This window comes from Nanorana parkeri, unplaced genomic scaffold (assembly GCF_000935625.1).
Source record: "Nanorana parkeri isolate BGI_ZX_2015 unplaced genomic scaffold, ASM93562v1 scaffold756, whole genome shotgun sequence".
Lineage (NCBI taxonomy): Eukaryota > Metazoa > Chordata > Amphibia > Anura > Dicroglossidae > Nanorana > Nanorana parkeri.
Genome location: NW_017307024.1, coordinates 88757 through 103137, shown reverse-complemented (window position 1 = coordinate 103137; position 14381 = coordinate 88757). Strand labels below are relative to the sequence as shown.

Below are 14381 nucleotides of genomic sequence, written 5' to 3'. Positions count from 1 at the left end.
TCCTGATTGGTCAGGAAGCCACGCTACCTAGCAACAAGTGAGGCTGGCTTCCAAGCCAATCAGGAAGCCGGCTTCACTTGTTGCTAGACAGTGTGGCTTCCTGACCAATCAGGAAGCTGGGATGCGAGTCATGATGTGCTGCCTGGCTTGCTGATTGGTTAGGAAACCAGGCTGCCTAGCAACAAGTGAAGCCAGCTTCCTTTACAATCAGGAAGCCGGGAGGCGGCTCATAACCCACCGCCCGGCTTCCTGATTGGAAAGGAAGCCGGTTCCATGCTCCCTCAGCAAAGCCGTTCACAGGGCGATCTCCCTGTGACCGGAAGTTCCGGTATCAGAGGTAAGTATCGCAACATTTGGGCAAGTATGTGTACTTGCCCAAATATTCGCTAGCAGTGCATCCCTATTAACATGGATACCAAACACTTCCATACTACACAGCTTAAATGAGAGAACAATTAACAACCCTAAAAGACTAGAAAACGTCTGCTGAAGTTTGGAAAAACAATTTACATTCAATAAACTCTGCACGTGACAAGCCATGCAATCAAGACATACTTACATCAGCTTCATCTCTGTAGATGTGTTAAGAAGTGCCACTAAGGCTTCTACTTTGGGGATATCGGGATGGCGGAAGCAGGGGTGCTCCGGATTCAAGACTTTGCCCTCTCCTGGCATACAAGTCTGCATCCAACTTTCAAAGAAAGGGGTCTCGGTACCAGTACTGCCATCCGACAGGATCATCTAACAGATAAAAGTCATATGTTAATTCTAACTGCTTATTGGAAGTTTAATGTCTGCAGGCCGATTCCTAGAGCTTCCTAGGCTTGCTTTTAAAACTCATTTCCAACCAACACACTTTTTTTAGTTTTGAGGAAGTGGGGAAGGGTTATAACCTAGGTTTTCATTGCTGTCTGTGTCCCAGTTGGTAAAATGGGTAAATGGAGAAGCCTTCCGCACACCTTACAGCAGTCCAGGTCGATATAGAATGTGGTGCTCGCAATGACAATCACGGATGGTGCCGTGCAGAAACAGATTATAGATACAAATTACCAGCACTCAAAGATATCATCAAACATGTCCATTTAAATTGGACATAAATGTCACAGTAACAGCAAGCCAATTTTTCGGAACCACACAGGGTCCCTTCCTCAGGGCAGAAAAATGTGACCAATCATATATACTCTGTGTCTGACCAATCACGTTTTTCTGCCCTGAGGAAGGGACCCTGTGTGGTTCCGAAACGTTGGCTTGCTGTTACTGTGACATTTACTGTATGTTCAATTAAATGGACATGTTTGATGATATCTTTGAGTGCTGGTGATTTGCATCTATACCCTGTTGGTAAAATGTTATCACATTTCGTGCCTTGTGACAATGATCCCCCCATACACTTTTTGTGCTGTGCTTTGAATCTAAATTCTAGACAAATGGTTAAATATACAGTTGAAATAGATTTATATAACTCTACTTGATTGTATGGCCAGGCTGTGACCTGACTGTACTTCTGCTATTAAAGTGATATTAAAGTAATGAAGCAGTTTTAGTGTGCAAAGAAACACAAAGGATCCCAAATCATCCATTTCACATTGTTCAAACAAAGACGATTCAATACCACCACAGGTAAAGAGCTCCCTCTTGTGTATGTAAATGACTTTTCTATAGTAACCATGCGCTTTGCTCATGCAGGAATCTCTAAGTATGGAGGACCGTGTGACAGTCATTACCATATGTAGGCTCTGAGCCTACAAAGAACTTCCTTTTCTCCCTCCCAGCAACTAAACTTAGTGGTCGGGCCGCAAAGGAAAGCTGAATATGCACCACTAGGGATGGGAGAATTAAAGCAGAACTCCAGGTAAACATCTAAATACATAGAGAAATGCATGTAAGGGAGTTGGTATACATGCCAAACAATTTCTATCTTTTCTATCAATTTCCTGCCAAACAATTTCTAGTTCTAGCCATTTGTGTCCTGAGATTTGCACAGCTCTGTCACTTAGCACAGCAAGGAGGGTGACACCACTTTCTCGAATACACTGATAACACCTCCCTGGTCCCAGTATGCTGACTGGACAGTGAAGAGAGCATAAGACGACTGATTAGGTCATGCCTCTATTTGCTCTGCTCTGTTCACCTCTCTTGTATATTTTAGCATATTTTCTACCATCTCACTTGATTAGCTCCTAGTGCCCCGCCCCCCGACATAAATAAAAATACAGCCATGAATCAAAGATTTACCTCTGAGCCATAGGTCTGCGCTACATGGCACACCATCAAAAAAGAGATGTCAAACAACAGGGCGCGGGTGGACGCAGTTTTTGCTGTAGAAACAAATGGAATAATGTATTGTGGTTAAAGTAGAACTGTAGCCAACACTTTTTTTTATTTTAGATAGAGTAGGGTAGGGTTATGGCCTCTGTCAGCTTTTTGTTTGCCTTCTGTGTCCCATTGGGGAGATTTTCATTCTCTTACTGTCTGATAGTCAACAGGAAGTGAGAGGAAATCCCTCCAAAAGGGATGGAAATCCCTGGTGGTCAGCAGGGTCACACGAACTAGTGTAACCAACTTCTTTTCCTGTTCTGATGGCAACCCATCATTTGGGATTTTCCTTTACTTTCATTGATAATGGTCAACCAGGACAAACACAGGATGAATCTCCCTAACAGGGACACAGACAGCAATAAAAACCTGACAGGTCTTCTAATCCCTCTGCTCTATCTAAAACTAAAAAAAAAGTTTTGTCTTCAGTTGCACTGTAAGACAACTCATAGGTCATCTGTGACGTTCACTTAAATCTACTATGCTGGGTCCCTAAAAACATATTGAATAGAACTATGAATATGATCCACCGAAGATACAACATATGACAGACCAGTAGAAAATAACTTGCATCTTACAAGTGGATTGCAGCTGGGTGGAAATCATCTATGATACATTTCAAATATAAAACAAAAAAAATGGAACTTACAGCCTTCGGTACCGATGTGTCGCGTAAATTCATTCAGTCTGGAGAAGTAAAGAACTGATATCAGAAAACTGCCGATGTACATTGTTATTTATATAGTATCTTTAATAATCTTTACTAATATTTTCTTTTTTAGTCTTTCTAGTTATACAAATATATATTTCATATGCATATTTATTATTTTCATGCTTTCCTGCTGACCTAAGCTGCTTTGCTATAAAAAAAACAAAAAAAAAAAACAAAAAAAAAACAAAAAAAAAACATCCTGTAGTTTACAAAGATCAATAGCTCAGGCTTAAGACAGAATCAAAGCTTCTTTTACATTCTGAAATTGTTACAAATAGTACATACCGTGTTTCCCTGAAAATAAGACACTGTCTTATATTTTTTTTACCCCAAAAAAAACACACTAGGTCTTATTTTCAGGGGATGTCTTTTTTTTTTGGTATGGTAAGAATGAGAATAATACTGTTGCTCTTTCTTTTCCTACTGGTCAGTATCGGTAATGCTGATCCCTTTCTTTCACTTTCAGAGGCGGAGTGCATCTGGTATCACTCCGCCTGTCACAGTAACTAGCGCTATAGAGGAAGCATCTGCTAATGTGTCTCTGCTCCCTCTACCACTCTGGAGGGAGCCCCCTGTCATCCCTTTAATACAGTATGTCCCTACAGACTAATACCATCTCACCTGCTCTTCAAGTTACCCCTCACATGCTACCACCAAACTAGGTCTTATTTTCGGGGTAGGTCTTATATTACAGGAATCTTGAAAAATAGTGCTAGGTCTTACTTTCGGGGTAGGTCTTACTTTCGGGGAAACAGGGTACCTGCAACACTATGGGGGGGATTTTATCAAAGCAATTACGAAAGTTTTAGCCTCATTTTTTTTATGTGCAAATCTGTCTTTTAACATGTGCCCCTGTTTTGACCTAAGCTTGCACTACTTTTCCAACTGCACGTGTTTTGCCCCTATTTTGCCCAAAGCTTGCACTACTTTTACAACTGCACGTGTGTTTTTTGCACCTCTTTTGACCAGAGCTTGCACTACTTTTTCAACGGCACGTTTTTTGCACCTGTTTTTACCAGAGCTTGCACTACTTTTTCAACTGCACGTTGAAAAATTTCGATCACAATATCAAAAATGAAAATCGGTTATGTCCAATCAACTACTCGATCTCTCTTCGAAAGAGCGTTCGTGTACGATTGCGAACGAGAATAGTACAATGTATGGCCACCTTGAGATTCAAAGGAGTGATTCACCTGCCTGTTAAGACAGTCCTATACAGGTTTTCAATGTGAAAGGCAGACCCTAAGTAATCAGCATCTGTTGTGCTCTCTCTTTTTGCAGGATTTAGCAGGACTAAATGTAGAGCAGGGGAGCCGCCACTTGTTTTATAACAGCCTGCTTGTCCGTCCCTTCTGCCAGTATGGATGTACTTTCTTTACCCCATACTGCCGTCCAGTGCGGCACTGTGTTATGGATTATGCATTCCACTCGCAAATTGAGAGCACTCATTGGTCAGCAAGTTCAGGTGACAGGGCTGACCAATGAAAAGCGATTTTTAGCATGTTTAAATACAGGTTCAGTTAAAATTATTTTTTGTATCATGACAAGTAGATTACTTTTTTTTTTACATTTACACACCTCTACACCATTGCCATTGGTGCGCCCTGTATGAATTTTTTCTTTTTTGTTAAAATAAAGATTTTATATACATTGTGAAAAATACGAGATTAACATGCATCTTAAAATATTGTTTTTAAACATCATTAGAGGAGTAGAATACAGCAGTATCTCAACGTCACTTACTGAATGAATTTACGGGCAAAAGATTTCAATTTGCCAGTAGCAGCTGCAGCGGCTAGCAGGAGATCTAGACTCTTCCCAGTTAGCATATGCCCTAAAACCCCCAGAAGACCCTCCGGGGACTTGGAATGATCTGCATCCATTGTCTGCAGGAAAGAAATGTAAAGTTTAACTTCACTCTTGTTAAAACATTAATACAACATACATAATTTTTTTATAAGCCTTTTTATAATTTAGCATTAAAAATGACACATTTTAGCTCAACCAAAAGTCCACTATAATTTTCTAAAACTTCCAAAAAAGTGTAAAAACATAAGTTCTTAGTATGAAAGTGTTCTCTGCACTGCTGGATTACAGAATTCCCTCAAAATATTATAATATCCTACTTACATGATGCTGCTGGCCTTCCCTTATTATGACATTGGTACTGATCATGTGACTATAGCAGGGAGAGAGATATGTATTGGACAAGGAGCTATGAACGTCAGAATAAAGAAAGCATTGTATCCTTTAAAAAGAAAACAAGTCATTTTATAAATAGAGGAGCTGCAGAATGGGTGACCCGCTGTAATTGCTGTGCTCCATTCCCCAACTGTCAGCATCACCGCCGGAACATTAGTGGTGACGTTATTGGCAGAGGATGGATGTAACTAACCTTTTTCACGAAAGAAGCAGCAGCTACCAGTGGGGCACACATCATTAGAGGTACCTTACTGGCATCTAGGTAATGGCCCAAATAAAGTGTTAGCCAACAAGTTAGCTTTAAGCTTATTTCTGCTTTGCTTATCTCATCCTCTGAAAACTACTCCCAGTGAGCCCCATTTTTCCAGGAGACCCATTCATGCATGTATGTTACTGTTCTCTGTGCCTGTCCTATCCTGCAGGGTGCCTTTCACCCATACAAATCATAGTGGTAAAAATAGGTCTATCGGCAAGCTCTTCCATCAGCTCTATATGTTGTGTGGCCTATGTTGAGGTTCACTCACCTTCAGGATGTTGGTGACAGTGGGCTCTGCTCTTAGGATTAATCCGGGATTGGGCTGGATGGCAGAGCTCTCAGAGGAGCGTGGAGCTTGCTCTCGGTCTGCGGATCTAACAATAAGTGACAGAAAGAGGGCGATCATCAAACAGTTTTGACATTTTTTGTAATGTCAGCTTATTTCAAGCACATTGCCTTCTGGCTTCCTCTAGGGTGACTCAAAATCTTTGCACAGCGCCATGGGTTTCTATGGTGCAGGCTGGCTGTCAGTGCCATGGAAATGAATAGCGCTAATCCAGGGTGGGTGCAATCCATTTGGAAGAGGACAGAAGTTCGCCTCTGACCAGCCCTGCTCTGCCTCCCACTCTCTGTCATGCTGCTGCATGTTCTAATGTGATGGTAGGACTCTTGAAGGAAAACTATGGGGTTAGGGCTTTTCCCCGTAGTTCTCCTAAGGGTAACGGGAGGACACAAACTAGCGTCCTCCCGTCACCCAAAGCTCAGTATACCGCGAGCTACAGCTCGCGGTATACTGAGGCGCCGCAGCTGGAACGGATCCCGACAATTATGTCTGGATCCACCCAGCTGCGTGAGTGACAGCTTGCTCTGCCTATCTAGAGGCAGAGCCAGCTGTACCCGCCCCCTCCACGTCCGTTCCTCCAGTCAGCGATGGAGGATCGGACAGGGGAGGGGGAAACCCAGTCCCTCCCGTCACGGCTCTCTGCCGGCACAGGATCGAGAAGTGAGCGAGCGCTGGTATGTGTTCGCTCACTTCCCGATCTACTGAGCCGACCTGTGACAGTTTCATTGTATGGGGAAGGGATCTCTAATATGAATGAAATGGGAGCACACATTGTTGTGTTTTTTTTTACATTTACAATGTTTACATTTTAGACTGGGTTGCTGCAAGATTTTGCATACTGAAGAAAGGTTGAGAAACGCTGCTCTAAGTTACGGAAGTGATCTGTAAATGCATAATATAAAAATATGATAGGGGAAGGAAATAGATGCTTATGAATATTACCTTTTAGAGACAAGGTTCTCCAAATGATGATCAGACAGTAAATTCAGCTTGTGACATTCCTGAAGCAGCAGGCTAACACAGTCACAGCTGCGGAGGAAAATAAAACAATTTTTATTAGCATTAGAACATTACTCTTCAACGCTTTAGTAAACATAAATACTTTTTTTAGGCTGGATAATGTAAAACAGAGTGAATAGAGGAAAAATATTGGGAAAGTCAAAGATATTAGCTTTTCAGGTTTAGCACAATCAGTATCTAAGGTCCATTTAAAGTGAACCTAAGGTTCACTGCTAAATACAAAAGGGGCAAATTTATCAAAACTGGAGCAGACAGAACCTGGAGCAGTTGTCCATAGTAACCAATCAGCTTCTCTCTTTACAGTTTGTTCAGTTAAGCTTTAAAAATAAAAAAGAGCAGATGATTGGTTGCCATGGACAACTGATCCAGATTTTGTCTGCTCCAGTTTTGATAAATGGGTCAGCGCATGCTGAAGTCCACAGTACGTACAAGTCACCAACTGTCTGCAGAGTCAATAGCTACAGACCTCCAGACTTCACGTGGCCTTCAGATTGGCACAACAACGGTGCGTAGAGAGCTTCATGGAATGGATTTCCATGGCCGAGCAGCTCCACCCAAGCCTTACATCACCAAGTGCAATGCAAAGCGTCGGATGCAGTGGTGTAAAGCACGCCGCCACTGGACTCTAGAGAACTGGAGACGTGTTCTCTGGAGTGACGAATCACACTTCTCTGATGGCAATCCGATGGACGTGTCTGGGTTTGGCGGTTGCCAGGAGAACGGTACTTGCCTGACCGCATTGTGCCAAGTGTAAAGTTTGGTGGAGGGGGGATTATGGTGTGTTTGAGATTGTGTTTGAGGGGTTGGGCTTGGCCCCTTAGTACCAGTGAAGAGAACTCTTAAGGCATCAGCATACCAAGACATTTTGGACAATTTGATGCTCCCAACTTTGTGGGAGCAGTTTGGTGATGGCCCCTTCCTGTTCCAACATGACTGCGCACCAGTGCACAAAGCAAGGTCCATATAGACATGGATGAGCGAGTTTGGCGTGGAGGAACTTGACTGGCCTGCACAGAGGACTGACCTCAACCCGATAGAACACCTTTGGGAAGAATTAGAGCGGAGACTGCGAGCCCGGCCTTCTTGTCCAACATCAGTACCTGACCTCACAAATGCGCTTCTGGAAGAATGGTCAAACATTCCCATAGACACATTCCTAAACCTTGTGGACGCCTTCCCAGAAGAGTTGAAGCTATTATAGCTGCAAAGGGTGGGCCAACTCAATATTGAACCCTACGGACTAAGACTGGGATGCCATTAAAGTTCATGTGCGTGTAAAGGCAGCCGTCCCAATACTTTTGGTAAGTGTGTGTGTGTTATATATAGAGAATATACATTATATACAAACATACACTCGCAGCAGTGTTGCATGTATAACATAAATACAAATGACATTATTTCTAACATATATACTTGTGATATGTTAGTTACAGCTCACATTCGTCAACACAGTTTTAAAATATGTAATTCTAGCCTGAAATTAACAGCTTAGACTGGCGCACTAGTTACAAGCAAATACTGTCATATGTACATACTGCTGCAGATGACTTACTTGCACCTCTGATCAGCTTTATCTAAGAGTGGGGTTAGCTTAAGTAAATACTCAAATGCTGTGTTCATATCCTCATTGCAGTCCTACAAGACACAAGAGTGACGGCACAATCAGATCCATGCAATAACTTAAAATGCTTTTGTACATTATGTGTGCAAAATATAATGATGCAAATGCTTACCTGGTCTGCCTGCCAGAATTTTTTCAGCTTTGACAGCACTTGTGGGATCTAATGAAAATGAAAAGAAAAAGGGATGAAAAAAGATCTCAGCACAAAAAAGCTTGGACTGATACACAACAGATCCTATGGCTTTACTTTTTCTAGGAACAATATCAACTCTGGATTAGCACCACCTGCTGTCCAATCAAGGTACTATATTCTGGTAGGAAATGCAGGTTTTCAGTTAGAATGGCCATATTTCAGTGTGCTCGTATCGGTATTTGGTACCCACTGTTTAGGAGGCTATGGCAAAGGAGTGTAAAAATGCGGGACCAGGGAAGTTTTTTTTGGCATGAATCCTTGGGAAAGTTTTGGACACAAAGTGGCTGACTAACCAATCTTCCGCCCAGAATATAGTTGGGCGAATGCCATTTACACAGCAATACTGTAACACAGCGAAAGGTTTACTCTGCTCGATCGAGCAGATTAAACCTTTCCGGGAGAAAGTGTTTCTCTCCCGGGCGGGCGGGAGCCGCTATCTAATAACGGGAGACTCCCGTCGACCTCTGGCAAATTGTCATTCGACCCCCGAAGGGGTCCCGACCCACAGGTTGAGAACCGCTGCACTAGATGGAGCCGAGGAATATAGGAAAGTCCTATGCTCTTTAGCGCCACCTAGTGTCATGCGAATGGCATTTGCCCAACTATGCATGCTTAAACATTTTGGCCAACAAAATATTAGGTTAAAGGTCTCAATGTCTGTCCTCGCAATTTTCATTTGGTTTATTTTTTAAAATATTTTGCTGAATCAAAAAATCTAAATAATGGCTGTTTTTTTTATTAACTATGGAATAAACAATGATGAATGGCAGTTACTTTGGAAAATGTTAAGTTATTTCGGAGAAAATTGTGGGTTCTTTTCCCAACAAATGTGTCAATGTATGTACATTTAATTGATATCAAAGATAGTTCTTACAGCCGCAAAGAGAACTGTTCTATCTCGTATGCAGGCCACTAAAACCAAAACATTATGGCCATAAGGGGATATGGAAAATGTATTTTCTCATCTCCTGTTTATGCCCTGTCTTTTAGAGGTGGGGAGGTGTCCTAATGTCTTTGAGATCTCCTACAAGCTAAAAAGTAAATAACACTTTCCAATATGTTTTCCCAGGACATACTTTGAGAAAAGTAAATGCAGTCCACTTCAGCTCATCGGTCCCTGCAGGTGATTCTATTAACCCTACAATGCATGCCTTCCAGACCTCGAGGAGGAAGAGATGAGATGGGATTCTCTGTGGGAACAGGAATATTGGAATCATCAGACATGTTTATCACAAAGCAGCAAATCATTTGACATACTCAGAGTAGAAATTAAAGAAGAACCCAGAGAAAGGAAAAAAAATTCCACCCACACTGCAAGATTCCCCTTGTCGGCGCTATATAAATACCAATAATAAATAACTTTACCCATATCTTCAAAATAAAAACAAAGACACCTTTAGTAATGGCAATCTACAGACAGATACTTCTAGATAACCGCTGGCTTTGTATTCTTTGCATACCTTATTTCTCTTTTCTTCCCCATTCTTCTGACAGTGGCCATGTTAACTAAGGGCAGATTACTAGATCTTTCTTTACTTTCTGGAAATCTGGCACATGTGACTAGGACATGTGACCATGCACATCATCTCAGGGGAGGAAAATGTCTTTCCCTGAGATCTCAGATTACAGATGAGATTTCCCAGCAATCTACTGCTACTGTAACCTTCCCAGGATGCAATGCTTAGGCACGAATTAAAAAACGAACACAGCGAAAGGTTTACTCTGCTCGATCGAGCAGATTAAACCTTTCCGGGAGAAAGTGTTTCTCTCCCGGGCGGCCGGGAGCCGGACATGGTCACATGTCCTAGTCACATGTGCCAGATTTCCAGAAAGATCTAGTAATCTGCCCTTAGTTAACATGTGCCAAAGTAGACCAGGAAGTAGGAAAAAAAGAAATTATAAGTAAAATAAAAATATGTTTAACTAACGAATGTAATATGCTTTCATATCAGCATGTAGAGCTGTATGCTGATGTGATTTTTAGTCAAAGGGGAGTAAAGGTCCACTTTAACCAAAAACCCACCTTAAGAGAAATATGGAGGCTGCTAACACTGACCTAGCCTTCTCAAAATATTACCTAGCTGACATGTCGACTCGCTTGCATCAATATATTTACTTTTGTTATCCGCATTCCGGTTCCAGGTCAGTATCTTAGATGGCATTAAAGTCAGGGGTTCACCATAACAGACAGGTAACTAGCATTAGGGTGAGCAATTGCAGCCTCATATTTTTATCTAGATATTACTTTAAGGATTTTTTCCCCCTGCACATCAGGTTCTTACTAGGGAGGTTTGCAAACAGTCAATTTTCTCCTCAATAGAAGAGATTTTCTCACCTGCATTCTCTTCACCGTGTTCAGCTGTTCCACAAATGGCTGTGCCTCCCCTGTAAGGTTCATTGTTCCTTCTAACATCACAACAGCGTGAACTGTGGGGAAAGCAGTGCGGTGTAGCTGCTCAGAATGTGAGGCGAGCATGGATGGAATGCTATTGAGGTAAGAGAAGAGAAAACAGATTGTCATCTCCAGTAGCCAAGCCATCAATCCATTATTTTTTTTTGCTGCAATTTCTAGATCAGCTTAGAATCATTGAATATAAAACATGGTTGAAACAAAAAACAGTAACACAACATATGCAAATATGAATATAATATCAATATATTTAACATGAATATAAATGTATTAACCATAAATATATTTAAAATGATAGTGGTATACTGAGGAGCAATATTTAAATAAGTTACTGTCTTCTTATTCACTTTCCTATAGAATACCACCAACTGTCAGGGATATCTTACTGGAATAGGAGATGTTGGTGGTGGGGGGTAAGTGATAAGTGTGAGGGACTATGTTATAAGCGTAACTGCACCAAAGGTAGAGTTAAGTTGCCCATACACGTATTTGTGTAGTTCAGCCCGGTGGGCTCAATTCCTTTATCCCCTGCAGGCTATAGAATTCTGACAAATGGCACTCTCAACAGTCAGAATAAGCAAACAGTGACTGCAGCTGACTGACCGCTTGTAACTGTTAGGCTACTTTTTTCTGCCCAGCTCCTTTTATTTTTTGAAGCTTGTAGGGCTCGGTGGTGCCAGCAGATTCATCCAGGGATTCACAAGCATCACCTAAAATTTGATGTATGGCCAATTTTATGAAGGAATGCCATGGGCCTAGCAGATTATATTTTTACAATACCGTATATACTCGAGTATAAGCCGTCCCGAATATAAGCCGAGGTACCTAATTTTAGCCAAAAAAACTGGGAAAAAGTATTGACCCGAATATAAGCCGAGGGTGGGAAATGAGGCAGCTACTGGTAGATAGATACCATTAAAATACATTAATATTTATTTAAAAGAAAAATAACCTAGCTCTGTAAGTGGAAAAGGGGGTACAGGGCTACATATCATGTACTACGGATCATTTAACCCATTCATATTAGCAGAGGATAATTGTAAATCTATTGTTCAGTGCACTCTATATGTAGTATATAGTACATGTACATATAGAGTGCCTGCAACAATACATTTACAATGATCCTCTGCTAACATGAATGGGTTAAATGATCCATAGTACAGGGCTACATACAGATCATTTAATACATTCATGTTAGTATAATTGTAAATGTATTGTCTGCACTGTATTAGCAGTATATACTCTATATAGAGTATATACTGCTAATACAGTGCAGACAATACATTTACAATTATACTAACATGAATGTATTAAATGATCTGTATGTAGCCCTGTACTATGGATCATTTAACCCATTCATGTTAGCAGAGGATCATTGTAAATGTATTGTTGCAGGCACTCTATATGTACATGTACTATATACTACATATAGAGTGCACTGAACAATAGATTTACAATTATCCTCTGCTAATATGAATGGGTTAAATGATCCGTAGTACATGATATGTAGCCCTGTACCCCCTTTTCCACTTACAGAGCTAGGTTATTTTTCTTTTAAATAAATATTAATGTATTTTAATGGTATCTATCTACCAGTAGCTGCCTCATTTCCCACCCTCGGCTTATATTCGGGTCAATACTTTTTCCCAGTTTTTTTGGCTAAAATTAGGTACCTCGGCTTATATTCGGGACGGCTTATACTCGAGTATATACGGTATTTTATTTTTATAAACTTTTTTTTTTTTTTACTTTCTCATTAGAGAACATAAAGAACAGATTGTTCATCCAAAACACTTTCAGACTCATGTCAGAGGCAAAATAGCTGCTTCCATCTACTTTAATATCATTAGCATGAAGTGACAACAAGGCTGATTAAAGGCTGACTCTTCATAACATTGCTGAATGTACGAGCCGAGGTTTACTCAGATCTTTAATCTTTCTTCCGAGGAGACTACAGAATGGGTACAGTGGCTTGCAAAATATTCTAATTTTTCCTATTTTGTTGCATTATCACCTGAAAATAAAATAGATTTTTTGGGTTTTGTATCATTTGATTTCCACAACATGCTTACCACTTTGAAGAGGCAAAATATTTTTTATTGTGATACAAACGAGAAATAAGAAAAAAAAAAAAACTTGAGCGTGCATAACTATCACCCCTCCCAAAATCAATACTTAGTAGAGCCATCTTTTGCAACAATTACAGCTGCAAGTCTCTTGGGGTACGTCTTTATATGCTTGGCACATCTAGCCACTGGGATTTTTGCCCATTCTTCAAGGCAAAACTGTTCCAGCTCCTTGAACTTGGATGGGTTTTGCTGGTGTACATCAATTTTTAAGTCATGCCACAGATTCTCAATTGGATTGAGGTCTGGGCTTTGACTAGGGTATTCCTAGACTTTTAAATGTTTCCCCTTAGACCACTCGAGTGTTGCTTTAGCAGTATGCTTAGGGTCATTGTCCAGAATTTCCCTGTATTTAGCGCCATCCATCATTCCTTCAATTCTGACCAGTTTGTCAGTCTCTGGCTATGATAAACATCTCTACAGCATGATGCTGCCACCACTATGCTTCACTGTGGGGATGGTGTTCTCGGGGGAATGAGAGGTCTTGTGTTTGCACCAGACATAGCATTTTCCTTGGAGGCCAAAAAGCTAAATTATAGTCTCATCTGACCAGAGTACCTCCTTCCATATGTTTGAGGAGTCCCCCACATGCCTTTTGGCGAACCGCAAACGTGTTTGCTTATGTTTTTCTGTAAGCAATTGCTTTTTTCTGGCCCCTCTTCCATGAAGGGCAGGTCTTAGCCAGCGGCTTAAAATGGTCCTATGGACAGATATTCCAATCTCTACTATGGAGCTTTGCAGCTCCCACAGGGTTATCTTTGGTCTCTTTGTTGCCTCTCTGATTAATGCCCGCCTTGCCTAGTCCATGAGTTTTGGTGGGCAGCCCTCTCTTGGCAGGTTTGTTGTGGGGCCATATTCTTTCCATTTTTTAATAATGGATTTAATAGTTCTCCGCGGGATGTTCAAAGTTTCGGATATTTTTTTAAAAACCCAACCCTGATCTCTACTTCTCCACAACTTTGTCCCTGATCTGTTTCGGAGAGCTCCTTGGTCTTCATGGTGCCGCTTGCTCGGTGGTGCCCCTTGCTCAATGGTGTTGCAAACTTTGAGCAAGGGGCCTTTGAGAACAGGTGTTTATATACTGAAATGGTGTGACACTTAGATTGCACATGGGTGGTCTTTATTTAACTAATTATGTGACTTCTGAAGGTAATTGGTTGCACCAGATCTTATGTAGGGGCT

General features: G+C 41.2%; 1 protein-coding gene across 3 annotated transcripts in view; it reads right to left on the bottom strand.

Moving 5' to 3' along the window:
• The window catches only part of MED24 (mediator complex subunit 24), a 54900-nt gene that overhangs the window by 20137 nt on the left and 20382 nt on the right, over positions 1–14381 (bottom strand). For all 3 annotated transcript variants that reach the window (XM_018564495.1, XM_018564498.1, XM_018564496.1), the window contains exons 8-17: positions 10999–11149; positions 9740–9853; positions 8583–8630; positions 8402–8484; positions 6772–6858; positions 5755–5860; positions 4772–4914; positions 2966–3003; positions 2236–2318; positions 560–741 (exon numbers count right to left, since the gene is read on the bottom strand). In XM_018564495.1, the coding sequence (XP_018419997.1) occupies positions 560–741; positions 2236–2318; positions 2966–3003; positions 4772–4914; positions 5755–5860; positions 6772–6858; positions 8402–8484; positions 8583–8630; positions 9740–9853; positions 10999–11149 (1035 nt within the window). The remainder of the gene's footprint in view (positions 1–559; positions 742–2235; positions 2319–2965; positions 3004–4771; positions 4915–5754; positions 5861–6771; positions 6859–8401; positions 8485–8582; positions 8631–9739; positions 9854–10998; positions 11150–14381) is intronic.